The sequence below is a fragment of the Pseudonaja textilis genome, chromosome 4 (assembly GCF_049901715.1).
Source record: "Pseudonaja textilis isolate UNSWEBS1 chromosome 4, rPseTex1.2, whole genome shotgun sequence".
NCBI classification, from domain to species: domain Eukaryota; kingdom Metazoa; phylum Chordata; class Lepidosauria; order Squamata; family Elapidae; genus Pseudonaja; species Pseudonaja textilis.
In genome coordinates, this window is record NC_141993.1 from 44,871,351 (window position 1) to 44,890,734 (window position 19,384).

Here is a 19,384-nt window from a genome sequence, read left to right on the forward strand (position 1 = left end):
CATAGAGATAGAAAAACACCCACACAGCATGAATAAACAAGATGACACTTCCCGCCTACCAGCCATTTGGAAATCCACCCTCATGAACAGACGAGTACCTAACATGAAGAACGACACCAGACCCACACCCACGAGGGCCACACAAGATGCTGCCACCACACTCACATCCACACAGAAGATGAGACATGACCACGGACCAGAAGACGCACCGCAGCTGTACCACTACCCGCTTCAAACCCCTCTGACCCATACATCAAGCAAACTGACACCCACCATGAGGATGTGGCACGACCACGAACATGAAGCCAAACAGCAGGATCATAGCTCACCAGCTCAAATCCCCCAGCAACTAAGATTAACCTGAGCACAACCAAGCCCCCACCTGAACAGAACACAGCCCCGGCCAATCAGAACACAGCCAACCCCCCAACCAGTCAGAACACAGCCAACCCCCAACCAATGAGAACACACCCCAGCCAATCAGAACACAGCCAAGCCCCCACCCAATCAAGTCACACCCTCTAGCAGTTAAAAGGAAGAAGCAGCTGCAAGCTCACATTACTCTGAGAAGCACAGAGCCGAAGACAGAAGCCTGAAGATGATGAATGAGACTTCATCGAAACGTTGCCTAGATACTTAGAAAACCCGAACAACCAAAGATCCACATACAAATACCATGAAAACCTCAGAAAACAAATATATACCACCTACCTAGAAAAAACTACCAAATCCAAAATAAAAGCCTCCCCCATCAGTGAAGAAATCCAGCAAGGAATCATACCCAGAGAAAAATCATCCAGATGCCCCAAGCTTTATGGTCTCCCAAAATACACAAAGAAGGAACCCCACTCAGACCAATAGTCAGCTCCATAGGCTCACCTCTACAAAACCTGGCCAAATTTCTTGCCAAACAACTACAACCCTATGCAGAATCCATCAACTCACACGTAAGAAACTCATTCCAGTTCATCGAGATCATAAAGAAACAAAACTTACAACCTAGCGACCTACTAGTAAGCTTCGATGTCATATCCCTCTTCACCCAAGTGCCAATAAAAGAAGCCTTGACAGCCATCCAAAACAAATACAACCCCCAAGCACATCCTAGATCTAACCAACCACTGCCTATCCAATACTTACTTCACCTACAATGGACAAAAATACAAACAAATAGAAGGAGCACCCATGGATCACCCTCTCACCTGTCATCGCAAACCTCTACATGGAACACTTTGAAACACAAGCTCTAGAAAAATATGACCACAAACCCAAACTCTGGCTCAGATACGTAGATGACACCTTCATAATCTGGCCACACGGGAAAGAAAAACTGAACAACTTCCTCACATACCTCAACAGCCTACACCCCAAAATACAATTCACCATGGAAACAGAAGCCAACAATCAACTTCCCTTCCTAGATGTCTTGGTATACAAAAGATCCAATGGCTCCCTAGGACACACCATCTACCAGAAGAAAACACTACCGCTATCTACATGCACTCTCACACCACCACCCAGCACAGATCAATTCCGTAGCCAAGACACTCATCTCCAGAACAAAATGCTTAGCCGATGAACAACACCAAAAAACCGAACTACACACTCTCACCAACGTACTTACAGCCAATGGATTCCAAAGAAAGAAGATTACCCACCTAATCCAAAAAGAAACCCCAACCAAAATCCAAGACAGAGAACAAGAAAACGGCAAAGCCCTCCTCCCATATATAAAAGGCACTACAGACAAAATTAGCAAGATCCTCCAAAAACACAACATCAAAACAGCATTCTGCACAAACAGAAAAATATCCACCATCCTAAGAAACCCCAAAGACAAAATCGAATTAGAAAACCAAGGAGTATACGAAATCCCTGCACTGCCTGCCCTACCACATACATTGGACAAACTAACAGAAGAATAAGTGCACGCATTGAAGAACATAAGAACTCAATCAAAAAAGAAGAAACGACCTCTTCCCTGGTCCAACACCTCAAAGCCACAGGACATGAAATTGATTTTAAAAATACCAGAACTATTGCCAAAACCGAACACTTCAACAGCAGAATAATCAGAGAAGCCATAGAGATAGAAAAACGCCCACACAGCATGAACAAATGAGATGACACCTCCCGCCTTCCAGCCATTTGGAAACCCGCCCTCATGAACAGACGAGTGCCTAACATGAAGAAGGACACCGGACCCACACCCATGAGAGCCACACAAGATGCCACCACCACACTTCCATGTAGAAAACAGACTCCCACCCATTCAGAAAATGAGAAACGACCATGGACCAGAAGCTGCACTGCAGCTGCATCACTACCCACTTCAAACCCCTCTGAGCCATATACGAAGCAAAATGACACCCACTATGAAGATGCAGCAGGACCACGAACTAGAAGCCAAACAGCAAGATCACAACTCTCCAGCTCAAATCCCCAGCAACTAAGACTAACCTGAGCACAACCAAGCCCCACCTGAACAGAACACGCCTCCAACCAATCAGAACACGGCTAACCCCCAACCAATCAGAACACAGCCAAACCCCTACCAATGAGAACACACCCCCCACCCAATCAGAACACAGCCAAGCCCCCACTCAATCAAGTCCCACCCCACTGGCAGTTAAAAGGAGGAAGCAGCTGCAATCTCCATTACTCTGAGAAGCACAGAGCCGGAGACAGAAGCCTGAAGATGATGAATGAGACTTCATCGAAACGTTGCCTAGATACTTAATCTTACGCGGGAGAAAACCCGAACAACAAAGATCCATATATATATATATATATATATATATATATATATATATATATATATATATATATATATATATATATATATATTATATATAATAATCAAACAGAAGATATATCAAATAATATAATAATAATAATAATAATAATAATTATTATTATTATTATTAATAATAATAATAATCAAACAGAATATATATAATAATCAAACAGAAGACCATTTGAAGAAGGTTTCTCATCTGGAAATTATGATCCTTTAAAACTCATTTGAAATATACATAGGATCAATGCAAGTGATTCAAAGCAAATAATTCATAATTTTAGTTAGTGATGTCTAGCCTTAGCCTTTTGAAGCATTATTAAATAAATCATGAAATGGATTAAGTAGTAGTACTTGCAAAACTGATAACTGATATTCCAATATGAGAGAACATAGTAATAGACAAAAGCTAATTCAGCCTCTTGTTATCCTGACATTTGCATTAATGACAAACATTACATCTTCAAATCTGATTGACATTTCTTACTGTAACATTTATTTCAGTGGCACTGAAGATGCAATTTTAATTTTCCCTAACTTAATTTAAATGCAAATATTAACTCCTCACATTAAGGCATGAGTACATACTTAAGTGTTATCATATGCAGTGTGAATCATCCAAAAAACAAAAAAAACAAAAAAAATGACTACCGTCTCCTGAGAGAGATTTTGTTTTAAGCTGGAAAGCAACCAAACAGTTTGCACAGTATTCTTGCTCTGGTGTTTATGCTTACTTACTCATGTTCTCTGGAATTACAGGTCAACTGATTATGGGACAACATATGAAAAGATGAATGACAAAGTGGGTCTGAAGACCATTTTGAGCTACCTTTATGTCTGCCCAACAAACAAGCGGAAGGTAAATAAAAGAATATGGTTGCTTATAATCATGTCATATTTGCCTTGTTTTGTTAGTTATTATTTACATAGCTATGTTTGTATACATCCTACAGAAATAAAAACAAGCTGTTTAGGCTTTAAAGTACATTGGGACTTTCCTTTTTAAGCTATTTGCATATGGATGAATGGTAATCTTCCATCTAGAAAGTTTCTTGATAAATGTCGATCTTTCATCTAGACAGTGATTGTAATAAAAAAGGTTTTACTAAATTTTATATGTGCTTAGACAACAATTCACTGGAATCTTAGCTTACCTGATCCAAAAGTACAGTGGAGATTCTTTCCATTGTATTCCAATATTGGAAAAGTTTGGCAGCTAAACTTTAGTGCAGCTACTTGACAGGTTAATGGTGCTGAGAGCAGTATTACTCTCTGAGGCTTCAGTTCTTCTGCTCATGTTAACTACCAAAAGCCTCCCAAACATTAATTTGCTAAATGAATAATTATGAAGTTAAACTAATAAAAATACTGTACAGCAATACATCAAGAAATGAAATACCTCAAAATAATAATATAATAATATATAAGCAAATTAGGAAAAAAAATATTGCACTAATTCAATGCAGATAGCTAAAGGAGTAATTACTAAATCCCACAAGGCTACCTTTGGTAGATTGTCTCAAAAATTTGCAATCTCTACATGTCTAAGAACTTTATTTCAGCACAAGCTTCCTCGTATGTTCAAGTGGGACTTCTAAACAGTATAAAAAGAGGGGTGGGGAGGAAGATGTGGGGGAAGGAAACAGCATCAGGGAAATGTTCATGCACTTTAATACAGTCTATTTGTGGAGTTTTTTCTGGCTGGACACTAGAGGATAACATGAGGACGACCGTGGTAGATCTAAATGAGACTGTGTGGCACATGTTTCATAGACTGGCCCAGGGTTGGACTTGACCAAATGGCTGATGATAAAGATGAAGATTATGGTGAAGTTATGATAATTTCACAAATGAGATAAATTTTACGCAGAAAGTTTGATGTGAAGCTTTGTCCCATTCTAGAAGCAAAACAAGTGGAAGCTGATAGCTGGTAGAAAGCTTGAAGTCATTTTTATTCCTGCTAAATAAGGATGAACTCATTATTATTATTTTTTTTGGGGGGGAAGGGCTCATTAAGATGTTCGAATGACATCTACAGAGACCAAATTGTATTTAAAGTTGTTTAACTTTTAAGTGCTTCCAAAGCGAAATGAAAAGGATTTGACAAAATCCTGCAGAGAAAATGTATCCTAAAGCCTAGAAGGTTTTAATCATACAGGCATCCTACTGAGAAACAATTTGTAAAGGGTTTTTAATGTGGAAGTACTCATAAAGTCAGGTGGTTATATTTTTTCTCATTTTCTTTACCTATGAACAGCTTACCTTTGAGTTACCAAAATAAAAGCTTTTAAAGAAAGCTAACATTATTTTCTTCTTTTTTTAGGTGAGGGGGAATTTATGTAGTGTATCTGCAGTTACAATGATGCATGAATCTTAGGTGAGATCAAATGAGAAACAAGGGAGCCAGTACTGCAGGCCTGTCAATATTCCATAAATATACATAAACACACACAATTGCTACTAATTTTAAAAACCAACGAAATAGTAATATGGAATTAAAAGAACAAATCAAGACTTTGAATTAAGAAAATTAAAAACTTATTTTCCAAGCTTTCTATTCCTCTTTGATTGTTTAACCTCTCTAATCTGTATAACTAATAGTTCATTTTTTGTATTCTTATTTACCAGATTCCTTTTAACTGATGCAGTCAGTGATATAAATATTCATGTGTGACATTCTTTCCTAATTCTTCAAACATCCTTTGTAAAATTTCTAGTGTAATCCCTTTTTCTGCTAATCCCTCTGTAAATGACCCACTTCTCCATTCCATAATTTACATTATTGTTCTGGTGGTGGGAATTTTTTTCTCTAATTTGGAATTCAGAAAGGGGAAGTAAAATGTAAAAGACAGAAATAATAAATTTAGAGATGAATGTGGTCTAAATCAGTATTTCTTAAGTTTAAGAGATGTGGAGTTCAACTTTAAAAGATGTGGAGGTTGAGAAACACCCTAAACAGTGGAACTAAGAGAGAAATAGTTTTGTTTAAGATTGAAAGCAATTCCAAAGGAACATGGTAAAGACCTTAGAGACAATCTTGTTGAATCTTTAATCAGGTTTTTAGAATGTGATGTGGAATATATGGATGCAGAAGTAGACAAGTGTATAGAATTGGTACAAACTATGCAAAACTAAGAAAAGTACTAAGAGATATACTTGTATATTTTGTCAGGAAGAAGAAAAGAGACCAGCTTCTGCAATGACATTTTAATATTAAATGAAGTATACATATTTCAGAAGTAATTCTGTTTATCTATTCTGAGGTCATAAAAGGACTAAATTACGAAAAGCTCCTGGTCCAAATGGACTATGAGCCTCCTATTATATATATTTTAAGGGTAAATTGTTACAGCCTGAATTTTGTTTTGAACAATGCTAGCGTGAAGTTTTAAAGAACACATACACATACAGTAGTAGTAGGGACTGCCATCATCATACTACTACCATAGTATAGTGGCAAAACAAGGTCTGCATGGAATGTACCATTGACAGATAGTTGAAGTGGCTGGCACAGGAAAATACTACCAGTGGCTAAATAAGGATTGGAGTAAAAACATCACTAAAGCACTACTCACAACATCATAACAAGCACTCAGCCCCAAATCCATAGAAGTAGGGGTCTACCATATTACACTGTGCATAGAGGCTTCGTAGACCAGTCAACAAATAGAAGCAGGGTTTAAAATATAGACCGGAAGAGCATACATTGAATAATGCAATCAACTAGTTAGCATTGTGTAGGGGAAAATCAGCATGGTGCATGAGCTAGACCAGTGGTGGGTAACCTTTTTTGGCTCATGTGCCTAAAATTGTGAGTGCACCTGCTCACGCAGGCTCACATGTCAGCATCCAGAAGGCAATGCATGGTGGGGCTCCCCACACCCCCTGCACATGCACGCGTGATCCCCCTGCATACACCATGCACCTCTGCACATGCATGCCCCCATGCACTGTGTGTCTCTGCACATGCATGCACGATCCCCATATACCATGCATCTCTGTGCATGCACGCATAATTCCCCCACATGCTGCACATCTCCGCACATACACACACAATCCTCCAGCACATGCCTTCTCTGTGCATGTGCATGCATCTCCCACACATCCCCACCCCTGTGCATGGGCACCAGATACCTGACAATCATCTGTCAGGCAGGCGGCACATGCGCATATGCAGTGGGGCTCTTCTGGGCAACCTCTTGCATGCCAGCAGAAGTGGCTTTGCCTGCCATTTCTGGCACACATGCCATAGGTTTGCCATCATGGAGCTGGACCCTCTAAGATAGGAGATTTCACAGAAGGTCGTGGAGAATAACAGGACTAAGATCCTATGGAAATTCCAGATCCAAATACATAAGCAGGTACAGGCTAATCCACAAGGCACCAAGAACCATAAGACAGCAACAGTGACAGCAACACCGGGAAGGAGTATGAATATGGAAAGACTACCAGAACCCGAGGGAGAAAATCAAAATGATATGGAAAATAAAGGCCAAAATGGTTCCAAGAATGGTAGGAGTACTTGAGACTGTGATTCCTAAGCTGAGAAAGTGACTCCAAAAGATCTCAGGAACAGCATCAGAAACACATCTCTATCCAGAATAATACAGGGCTAGGAACAGCTAAGATACTGCATTGAATCCTCAAACTCACAGGCCTCTGGTAGAAGGCTTGAGATTGAAGAAGACACACAACAACCCATAGTATCTTAGGCTGGGCATGTGTATGTGTGTATGTGTGTATATGTGTGTATGAGAGAGAGAGACAGAGAGAAAGATTGCCTCCAGAAGTTGTGGATACTCCAACACTGGAGGTTTTAAAGAAGGGATTGGACAACCATTTGTCTGAAATGTATAGAGTTTTCTGCTTGAGCAAGGGGTTAGAGTGGAAGATCTCCAAGGTCCCTTATACAACTCTCTTATTCTGTTATCCTGAAAGAGAGGGGGAGGGGGAGAGAGGGAGGGACGGGGGAGAGAGAGAAACAGTGGACAGCTTCATCCTTTTAGGATCAACCATCAACAATAAAAAAAAACCAAGCAAATAAGAAATACCTAATAGACTAGCACTTGTAGACTAGCCATGAACACCTTGGAACATACATTCATATACTGTAATGTGTTCATAACTACAAAGATCAGAATCATGTAAGCCATCATATTCCTTTTCATCAAAATGAAAGTTGGGTTTTAAGAAACAGAAAAGGTGACTATTTGTGCTTTTGATGTTGGAGAAGACTCCTGAGACTACTGTGGACAGCCAAGAGGACAACGCAAAAGATCAATTTAACATTTCTATCCAATATTGCCACTTGAAGCACAAATGATCAGTCTCAATTTATCCTACTTTGAACATATTATACAAAGAAGCCAGCTATCTGGAAAAGGGTTTAATGCTGGAAAAGGTGTACAGAAGGTAAGTATAACCAACAGCAAGGTGGATGGATTTAGTTACAGTGGTGATGAATCTCATTGGGAGACTTGAAATAATAGATTGTCATGGAGAACATCTATCTCTGTGGTCACTAAGAATCAAAAACAATTGAATAACACATTTCTCCCTTCCTCCCTCCTTTCTTCCCTCCCTATCTATACGCACATAGACACACAAAGACACACAAAGACACACACAAACCTACATATATACAGTATCATTCTTTTATATCATGTTAATGGCTTATGATGTTATATAAAAACCTGTTTGCTAGGAGTTTGAAATGAAAACATGCAATATATACAATGGCAAATAAAAAATAATGGTGTAGTAAGTGGCCTATCATCAGTAGCAAGGAGCTGCAGAATGACTGTAGTAGTGTTGATGGAAGCATATACATGTGGTCCTCAACTTACAAACACAATTGAGCCCAAAATTAATGTTGTTAAGTGAGAAACATATTATCTGAGTATTTGCCCCATTTTATGACTTTTCTTGCCAGATTTGTAAAGTGAATCACTGCAAATCTTAAATTAGTATCACAGTTGTTAAGTGAATCTGGTTTTCCCATTGACTTTACTTGTCAGAAGGTCACAAAAGGGGCTCACATGATTCTGGGACACTGCAACTGTCATAAATGTGAAGCAGTTGTCAAGCATCCAAATGTAAATCACATGACCATGCAAAGGTTATAAGTGTGAAAAATGGTTTTAAGTCACTTTTTTCACTGCTGTTATAACTTCAAATGGTCACTATATGAACTGTTGTAAATGAACCTGTAAAGAAAATAAATAAATAAATAATAAACTAACTAACTAACTAACTAACAGTTCTAGTTCTAGTTGCAATGGTGCCAGTATAATGCCTTAGTATTGTATGTCTAGCCTTTCCTGCTTGGACATGGAGCTATTTCTTCTCAGCATAGGTACATTTTGTGTGCAGATGATCAATGCTTTTTAGCAGAAGTAAGACAGAGTGTATACTGCAGTGAAGGATATGGATTTGCAAATCAATGCATTCAAGAACAGGGTAGTTATGCTTGACAAGAGAAAAGAATTGCATTTATTTGTTTTGTTGTTTTCTATTCAGCCACATGAAGACTGGCAGTAAGATCTAAATAAAACTTATAAAGCAATATTCATGTGTATTATAAAATTCAACCAAAAATACAGGAAAGGCAAAAACATATACAGAATGAGGGTTAGAAACAATCTATGTTAGAGATCTTCATTTTCAAACTTTTAAAAAAAGGAGTTATTACTGTAGAATGTCAAGAGTACGAGGGCCATTCAGATTTTAGGGGACTGCATATTCCAGGGGGATAAGACAGCTGATAAAGTTTTACATAATTAGTAAAGAAATAGATGTTTCATTGGACAACTAGTAATTTAGCCCTACAATATAACTAAACATTAAAAACTAAAGGAAGTTTGTTATTTATATACATATATTTATTACTATATATTTCATAAGTGGCCAAGACACTTTCTCTTCACTCAGTGTAGCCTAGGCAAGCCAAAAGTTGGACAATCATGATCTAGATCAAATAGATATCTGTGTATATCCTATTTGAATGTTTACTGGGATTAGAGAAATTGAGATATGTTAAAATATGAAAATATTGATTAAAAGGAGGAAAATAGTATATGGTCTGTTGTAAGAAATGAATGTTCGTTAAAAGAAGTGAAAATGGCTATATATAACCATTATACTACTAATCAAGAGAATTTTTATTTTTACTTATTTATTTATTTAGTCAAGCATGCATTTGATAATATATATAAGTAAAACATGATTATTAATACATGAAATAGATACAAGTAAAAGGGAACATTAAGTCAGGGACAGAACAGCACATTGGTGCGCTTATGTGCTTACAGACCTCATAGGAATGGAGTGAGGTCAACAGTAGACAGTCAGAGGTTAAAATGTTTGGGTTTAGTGGAAGAAAACATAGAGTCAGGTGGAATATTCCAGGCATTGACCATTCTATTCCTGAAGTTGTATTTCCTGCTATCGAGTTTTATGCAGTTTACCCTGAGTTTGTATCTATTGTGTGATTGTGTATTGTTGAGGTTGAAGCTGAAGTAATCATTGATGGGTAAGACATTGTAATGGATAATTTTACATACTATGCTTAGGTCAGACCGAAGGGGGCATAGTTCTAAGTTATCTAAGCCTAAAATTTCAAGTCTGGAGTTGATATGTTTTAAAAAATGAATCGGTTATTTATGAACTAGTGTATATAGATACAGAGAAAAAAGGAAGCATAAAATGATCTGGAGAGGCATATTGGTGTTTTGGTATAAACTAAATTATGTATTTATTCATATTAAAACAATTTATATAGTTACTATTTATATCACACTGGTTCTGGATGATGAACAGAAGTTGATACCAGTACAACAAAAAATAAATATTCCACACTTATGGTCTAAAATAATTTCAAATAAAAAGGAAGATTAACATTCTTTTTAAATCATGGCATTTAAGATGTAGAATGCATCACTAAGAAAGTTATCTTGTGTACAAGTAAATTATTAGTAAGGCTACTTCTAAAAGCCAAGGCATGTCTATGGAAGTACAACAATTTATTTTAGATGAATATCTGGTTTATTTATTTGCATGGTTTAGACTTCTGTCTCTTCCTTAATACATGCACATTTTACATAAAGATAACTGGAAGCAGATGTTTGATAACTGTCTTTAACTTAAGAGGTGAAAGTGACATGAAAAGAGTAGAAGAGAGTTGGAGTTGGAAAGAAAGAAACTTACATGTCAATATTTTGTACTACATCTCTTTATATTAGATTATATCAGATTATATTTGTTAGACACATTGAATTACCCTTTTTAGGAGCAGAAATGTTGATGTTTGTACAAATGCAATAAAGAAATCATATTCCAAGATAAATTGCCTCAAAATCTATAGGTTCTCAAGAAATAGATTCATTACGTCTCTGTTTAATAATTAATCTAATTATTTTAGAGCTTGCTACCACATCATATGACAGAAGATACATTAATTGATTCTCTAGTGTGAAGTATTTCTTTTGATGATATTAGAATTTTATCTCACTTTTGTCTCATTTGCTAAAAATATTGTACATAGCACAAATATGAATGAAGTAAAGAGCAATAAAAGAATGATGTAAAGATGATGTAAAGTAATGACTCTAGTTTTGGTTTGTAGTGGCAGCAGAAGAATGATAATGGTTAAATTATGTAGAAAAAGTGGCTTGATTGGTTTTTAAAATAGATACTGGCTTCTTTTCCCTACTCCCTCCTTCAAGATCTCTACCCTTTTCTTGAGTTTATTTTTGTTTGTTAGTATTTAGGAATGGAACATTGTACCTCCAATCCTATGAACTTGGACTCAGTGGTTTATGAACAAAGAGATATTCCTTACCATTTAAATATGAGTTTATGGGCAGTATTTTTTTATTGTCCTCTAGCTCAGGGGTGTCAAACTCAAGGCCTGCGGCTGGATCCGGCCCACAGGGTCCTTAGATCTGGCCCGCGGAACTACCCTGGACAGAGAGAAGGACTAGCTCGTGGTGCATCTGCCAGTGAAAACAGAGTTTGGGAGGATTGTGGGTGGAGGGTTGAAGGAAACCATTGCAACCTAAAATAGAGCTTAGGAGGGCTGTGGGTGGCCCTCCCAAGCTCCGTTTTCACTGCCAGAGGGTTGCAGGAGGCTGTCACAGCTGAAAATGGAGCTCGGGAGTTTGTTTTCTCTGGCAGAATGCTCAGGCCCCACAGGTGCCCTGACATGAGTGACATTGAGCTGGCCACATCCACTCCAGCCCAGCAAAGTCAAACACAACCCTGATGTGGCTCTTAATGAAATCAAGTTTGACACCCCTTCTCTAAATATACCGTAAATATAAAACCAGTTCAAAGGTACCATTGTTATTCCAAATATCTCAAAATTGGAAAAACCATTTAGTTTTTCAAGGCCAACTCTATGTTCTGTGCATAACTCAAATTAACCTATCCCAAACAGATGGCTTTCCACTCTATATTTGAACATATTCTACAGAGGATTCAACCATCTTATATGGGAATTGGTTCTGCTATCAATCCGTTTTTCCCATTAGGAGGGTTTTCCTAAGAATTTGTCTCCTGCTTTAAAGCCTTCTTTTCTGCTTTGTATTCTGAGACAGTAGAGAATAAGTTTTGATCTCTTTCTGTGTGAACCTTTCAAGTATGTGAAAAGTGTTATCATATCCCCTTTTCCTTAGTTGTTTTTTTTCTCAAAATTAAACATGTTCAATTTATTCAACCTCATTTTTGTTGTGGTCTGCCAGCAGCCTGCGGAGATGGCAGCAGAATCAGACAGTGGGGAAGAACATGGCCCAGTCCGGAAATCTGGGGAGGACCTGGATGAGGATCCTGCATCTGATACAGAGATGGGATCAGGGCCATCTGGGTGTTGTGTGTTGACTCCAGAGCCTCCAGAATCTGACAACAGGGGGACAGAGGAACAAGGAGAGCCTGATCCCAATGTGCGTGTGCACAGAGATGCCAGAAGGCAAGAGCAGTTAAGACAAAAGGGGCAATTCATGAGTAAAATTAGAGATAATTGCCCCTCCCATAAAATATAAAGGAAGTGGAAAGGTACAGGAAGCTTTGCAGGAAGCAATGTTGTTCTCTCTGGTCAGTTTGGAACCTGAAAGCTCCATGGTGAATTTGTGCACCATTTGGTTTTGAAAGACTAATTGGTCATTGGCAGAACTTCAAGTAAGATAAAGGTATGTTTTTATTAGACTTCTCCTGAAGAACTTTGGCAGACTTCCATGGGACTATTTATAATTGATTGAAAATCATTATGGGCTGTGAATGATGATAATTCATAGCCGTTGAACTAAAATAAAAGGGTTTGGATTTAACGTGTGTCTGTTGGTGTCTCAGGAAGCCTTGGTCAGAACAATTGTGTAAATTTCCAGTTTCCTGATCCTTTTCTATTAGTCCAATTCCTCAGAATATTCCTAAAGTAATCATTATGGGACACACTGTTTAAGGTGACATTTACCGCTTTTCCATCATTTGGAAATCATATTTCTGCTAATGCAACCTGAAATTGCTTTTTAGCTACCATGTCATATTGTAGAATCGTATTCAGCTTGCATTGAATGACAATCTCAAGGACTTTTTAAATTATTTCATCATGTGTGCTATTACCAAGCCAGGTTTCCATCATCTTCTGATGAGTTGAGTCTTTATATGTAGTTCTTTTCTGTTGATTTTAATTCCTACCGTTCATATGATTCACATTTACATCCATTAACCAAGCACATTCTTTTCAGTCAAACTTGTTCTAGCAGTTCTTCATCTACATATCATAGTTCCTTCAACAACATCATTTCCATAGGTAGTCAGTCATTCACTTGCAACTTTCTTTCCCATTGCAATCCTCTTTCATGGACTGAAAATGAGAAAAAAATGCCACCTGAGTCTCCATGTTCTTCTTAGAACTTCAAAATCTGAGGTAATTTGTCCCATTTGGATTGACTAGAAAAGGAGTATCTTTTAATAGACTTGATGATCCTTGACAATTGTTTTATTCTATCTACTATCCATAATTTCAGGAGGTATCAGATCTATTCTCAGTATTGTGAAGTAATCAAATATTTTCTGCCCTATTGAGTCATCCTCTCCCATTTGTCTTCTTGCAGGTAACACTTGTATTCCCCTTTGCTCTTGAGGCTCCATCATTTTGTCTCCTATTCAGACTCGTTCCTTTTTCTTTCTCAGAACCTGTACTGAAAAATGTTTTTGAATTTCAGTGAAACATAACAGCTTTTGAATTTGTTCTTTCTTTTCTATTATATTCTTCTTCTTGTGGAGAATTGCTTATTTATTAGCTCTTGTTATAAGATCTTTACTGGTTAAAAGATCTTCATTTTCTTTTTTGAAGCACTCTTTCGAGACATTTACTTTTTTCCTCATATGCCTTTTACAATATCCAAAATGAGCTTTGTTCTCCCCAGTTATTTTCAAATTTAAGTGTCATACAAATAAGTTTTATGTTTGTTATTTTTAAGGGATGTTATTTTTTTTACATTTCTAGTTTCAAGATACCCTTTAATAAGCCATACAATTGTGCAAAATTTTGACTTAAATGTACTGTACTACTGTATTGTTTTATAACTTTTTCTGAAGTGGGTTTTCTTTAGCAATCTAATTTCTTTTTCTTGATTGTAATGCTGTTCAAAGACTATAAAAAAATAAAAAGGCCAATTCTTTTCCTTAAGCATTCCAATGAGTTTTCATCTGTTATATACACATGCTTTTAATTTTGTTTGGTGGACTTTGCCACAGAACTTGTAAGTTATGACTGCAGAAACACCTCCATACATTTTCCCTTCTATTCTTGAACTACCCAGAGAAATTCATGACTGCCTTATGGTCTATCCACAATCTCTATGGTGGTTTCTACTTATTCATTAAAGTAGTAATGTTTCAATTATTCAGGATGGTCAATCTTTGCAATCTGTAGCTATTCAGGAAAAGCACACAATGTATCAAATAAAATAATTCTGCACCAAATAAAATGATGTTTTTGTTCTGACCAAGGCTTCTTGAGACCATAATTAAGCACACACTTAGTCCAAACAATTCTTGTTTTATTTCCAAGCTGGGAATTATGTTCATTCCCAGACCATAATGAATCCCAAACAATTTCTTGAGATAAGCACCCACCTTTATCTCCTTTGAATTGCTGCCAGCAACTAAAGTGCCAAATTAACTGTAAAAAGCCAACCGAAGTACAAAGTCCATACAAAGCTTCAAGGTTTAATCTGAACAGAGTGAACTACTTTGCTTCCTGAAAAGGTTTCTCTTTCTTTGCACTTCCTTTATACTTTATGGGAGGGGCAATCACCCCCAAGCCTTACGCCCGAGTTGCCCCTTTTGTCTTAGCTGCTCTTGCCTTCTGGCAGCTCTGTGTGCACACACACTGGGAACAGGCTCCCCTTGTTCCTCTGCATCTCTGCTTCCAGATTCCAGAGGCTGCGGAGTCAGCACATAACTCCCAGATAGTCCTAGCCCCATCTCTGTATCACGCAGATCCCAGACGCAGATCCCTTGTCTGAGTTCACGCCAGACTCCCGGACTGGTCCCTGTTCTTTCCCACTGTCCAATTCTGCTGCCGTCTGCACAGGCTGCCAGCGAACCACACAGCTTTTACACTTTACGTGCATTTCAGCTCATACAATACATAGCTTTCTTGATTGCACTGCTTCTTCCTTGTCCCTTCCTTCTAATAAACTACAAGATGTTTGCAACTTTCATCACTGTAGAATTTTTAATAAAGCTGTGGTACTATGTTTTTCAGCTTTTATTTTACAATACAATCACCATTTGAAAATATGTTGAGAAAGAAAGGGGAGGACTGTTAGCTATATTTTAAGCCAAAAATTCAATAGTAGCAAATTGCTTGCACTGAATTTTTCTTGCATATACTTTAATATGTCCATATTGAAAACATTTGTCAAACTTTCAGATTATTATCTGACCTTTAAACATAGTATATGGAAGGACCTATTAGAAAGATTTAAGACAATGTAACAGAACTAAGGGAATTTCAGAAATAGAGAACATGGAGAATAAGGAATTTGGGAACGTATTAAAACAACTTGACCATATAATTATAGCAGATAAAATAGAACAATGTTTTTGTGTGTCACTGAGGTAAATAGAGATAAATTATTCCTTCTAGAGCTTGTAACCTTGTTTCTGCACATAACAAAAGAACTTGTAAATGTGTGATAAAATGTGATGTCAAAGTAATGTGAAAGGAAGTCTGGGATATCTTTTAATATGGAATATTAACACAATTCTATAGCTATATTTTATTTATTTAAATATTTGTATGGCTGGCCTGGTCAAATTATATAAAACAACTTTTTGGCAGCTAAAATTCTTATAAAGTACTAAACACTATAACATTCTATCTCAAGAACACATATGCTGGGTGTATCTCCAATCTTGGTCTAACTCCTGAGGACAGAACCATGTCTTAACAGTCTTCCAGAAGGCAAGAAAATGGGAGCTATCTGTTCCTCAACAGAACTGCACTGCACTGCACTGCACTCTATTCAATTCAATTCCATTCCATTTCATTTCATAATATAAGTTCCACTACAAAAGCCCTCGTTCTAGGTCCTACTTTTAATAAAGTAGAACTGGAGTGTATCCACTCAGTCCAATTTCCTGGGATGGGTAGATGTCCCTGGGCAGAAATAATCTCTGATTATTCATTCATATTTTATCCATCAGCTAGTTGGTTAAAATTGTATATCATATTTGAAATATACCAGGTTACAGAAGGTTGGTGAACATTAATAAGTTGTGAGTGTTTTAGTATAGCACCACTTTAGTAAATATAAACAGAGAAAAAAATCCAACCTGTTCAATTATTGCCAGTTCTATAATTTTCTAATGGTACCATTAAAGTATTTATTTCCCCAACAGTCTTTAATATATTGTATCTAAGACCCTGCATAGATAATTGTAAAACTATTTATCATGAATGTGAATTTTCTCTTTAATGTTGTCCTAATTCATTTTTTCCTTCTTATTTTATTTTTAAAAAAATAAGATTTTTTTTTCTGTTCCAACATAATGATCATTCAAGAAATGATTCTGCTATTCCCAGAAGATTTTGTAAGACATATGAAAGAAAATATTATTTGCTATTTAAGCTGTTACCAGTCCCTCCTGGGATTTATTTGAGTAAATTACTTTTACTTTTGGATCAATATATAATAATAAAAATAATGTAATAATACCCAGCATATAAATTTTGAGATACTACAATTATAAAAGCATGCTTACAGGTAAATCCATCTCAATGAAATATGGTGCAATATTGTGGTACAATTGATGAGAGTGGCGAAAAAGATAAGGAACAGAAAGCTTTATATGTCAAGTTTAGAAAAGAAATTTTCCTGCATATTTTTTGTCAAAAAGTTTCATGAACAGATTTCCTCCCAATGTCTAATAAACCTATTGTTTAATTTAATGCTGTTATAAGATTCTGTGGCAATAGGGGATGGGCAAAATATATTAATACCTGGAAAGAAGTTTTTAGATTAAAAGATAGAGAGAAATGGGCAGTTTAGAAATAAGAAATATAAGTAAATATAAGTAAATAAATAAAAAGTTGTTTGTATGTTCTTATCTCAAAGCAACTAAGCCTGCAATTACTAGTGATTAAATGGAATGGGGCTTTCAAAGTACATATACAGAGGATTTTCCAGTAAGTTGTTTAAAATATTTTCTTTTAATGCTTTGAATTTTTTTCTGTATAAAACTATAAAAAAATTACACTTCCGAGTGCTTTCCTTTTAAGATTGTTTAGGACAAATAAAATTCTAAAGCAATGAAGAATCAAAGTTAAATTTGTTTGAGAGGCGGAAAAAAAAATCACCCAGCAAGCTGCAGGCCAACTTGTATACTACACTGTGTTATTTCTAAAGTACTAGTACATTTGTTCCTTGTATTTCTCAATGCCATTGTATCTTTACATTTTCAGTTAATTAATAAAACTCAATTTGATAGTATCTGCCAGCCAGGAATGGGATTCGAAAATCCCAGCAACCGGTTTGCTGCCCGGTTGCTGGGTGGGCATGGCCGTTGTGGGCATGGTCTGTCAGAACTTCCTGTTTCTGGCTTCTGGTGGGCCTTCAGGCAGGCTGTTTTCTTCTTTTTTAATTAAACTTTATTAATTATTTTACATTATTAAAAGAAAAAAATAACCATAACATTAACAGTACCGTAACATTTGTATTGTACATCTCTATCTCTTCTGCATTATAAATTTATATACATTGTTATGCAAATATGTACATCTCTCTGTCATCCAAATAGTACAAACTGTATTTACATTTACATTTTCTGTAATGTCCTACATTCATCAAGTCAGAATTCATACTCAATCATTATGAACTTTGGGGATTAAAAAAGATAGCGTGGAGTATAGTAGCAATTTATTCCTAAGGTTTAGTGCTGAAAAGAAGGAAGCTATTGTGGAATATAAACAAGTGAAGAAACTAAGTTTCAATTTAGAATTGTTTAGGTTTTTGGATAGTAGTCTTTGAAGTTGTTGAAATAGGATGTTGGAGTGGAGGAAACAAAACCATGTTACTTATTTTAATTTTCATTATTTTCTATTTGCCTAATTTCCAGCCAATCATACCACATATTCCAAATTTTATAATATTACGACTCTTCTTTGTCTTTTAGTTCTAGAGTCAATTTGTCCATTTTGGCACATTCCAAAATTTTTTGAATTATTAATTCTTATTGATAATGTGCCAAAATGGACAAATTGACCCTAGACCTAAAAGACATTGTGTGTAAGATAATCTAGCCGCCGTTAATATGTGTAATACAATGTATTTAATCTTTTTATCATATTTCTTTTTGAAATATCCCTAGCATAAATAATTCTGGTTCAAATTCTATTTGTTATTTGACAGTTTCTTGTATCCATCACCTCATTTTAGTCCAACATGTTTGCACTTCTCGGCAGGACCACCACATACAATAGAAAGTACCTTGTCTCTTTTTACATTTCTAACATGTCGGATTCATGTTGGGATATGTTTTTGCTAATCGGTTTGGAGGTAGGTGCCATCGGTAAAACATTTTGTATATATTTTCTTTGTAGGCCGCAGATCTTGTTAATTTATAATTTCTATTCCAATTTTTTTCCCATTCTACTAAATCTATGTTGTTTCCTATATATTTGGCCCAGGCTATCTGTTAGCCTTTTACAATTTCTTCTTCTAACTCAACTTCTAATAGATATTTATAAATTTTTGCAATATTTTTCTCATCAGGGCCTGAAAGAATTTTATCCAAATATTGTAGTTCTGTATAAATCCTGTATTCTTCTATATCCTTTTTGTCTATTCTGTAGTTGGAGATATTCCTTGTTGTTTAAGTTTTTGGTTCAATTTTAATTTTCCCTGTTCGTCTAAAACATCTTTATATTTTGCCAATTTACATAAATGTAGATTGTTGGGATGTATCATTCCTTCCATTGTGAATAGCCATTTCGGAATTGTCATATAGTGTCTCTTTCTAATTTTGTTTCAATTTTAGAACAAATCAAGGAATCTCTAATCAAATACCTATGAAAATAAG

The 19,384-nt window shown here is 36.3% G+C and overlaps 1 protein-coding gene across 5 annotated transcripts in view; it reads left to right on the forward strand.

Moving 5' to 3' along the window:
- The window catches only part of SORCS1 (sortilin related VPS10 domain containing receptor 1), a 452,701-nt gene that overhangs the window by 207,976 nt on the left and 225,341 nt on the right, over nucleotides 1–19,384 (forward strand). For all 5 annotated transcript variants that reach the window (XM_087932772.1, XM_087932776.1, XM_087932771.1 and 2 more), the window contains exon 3: nucleotides 3,557–3,656. In XM_087932772.1, coding sequence (XP_087788898.1) covers nucleotides 3,557–3,656 — 100 coding nt within the window. The remainder of the gene's footprint in view (nucleotides 1–3,556; nucleotides 3,657–19,384) is intronic.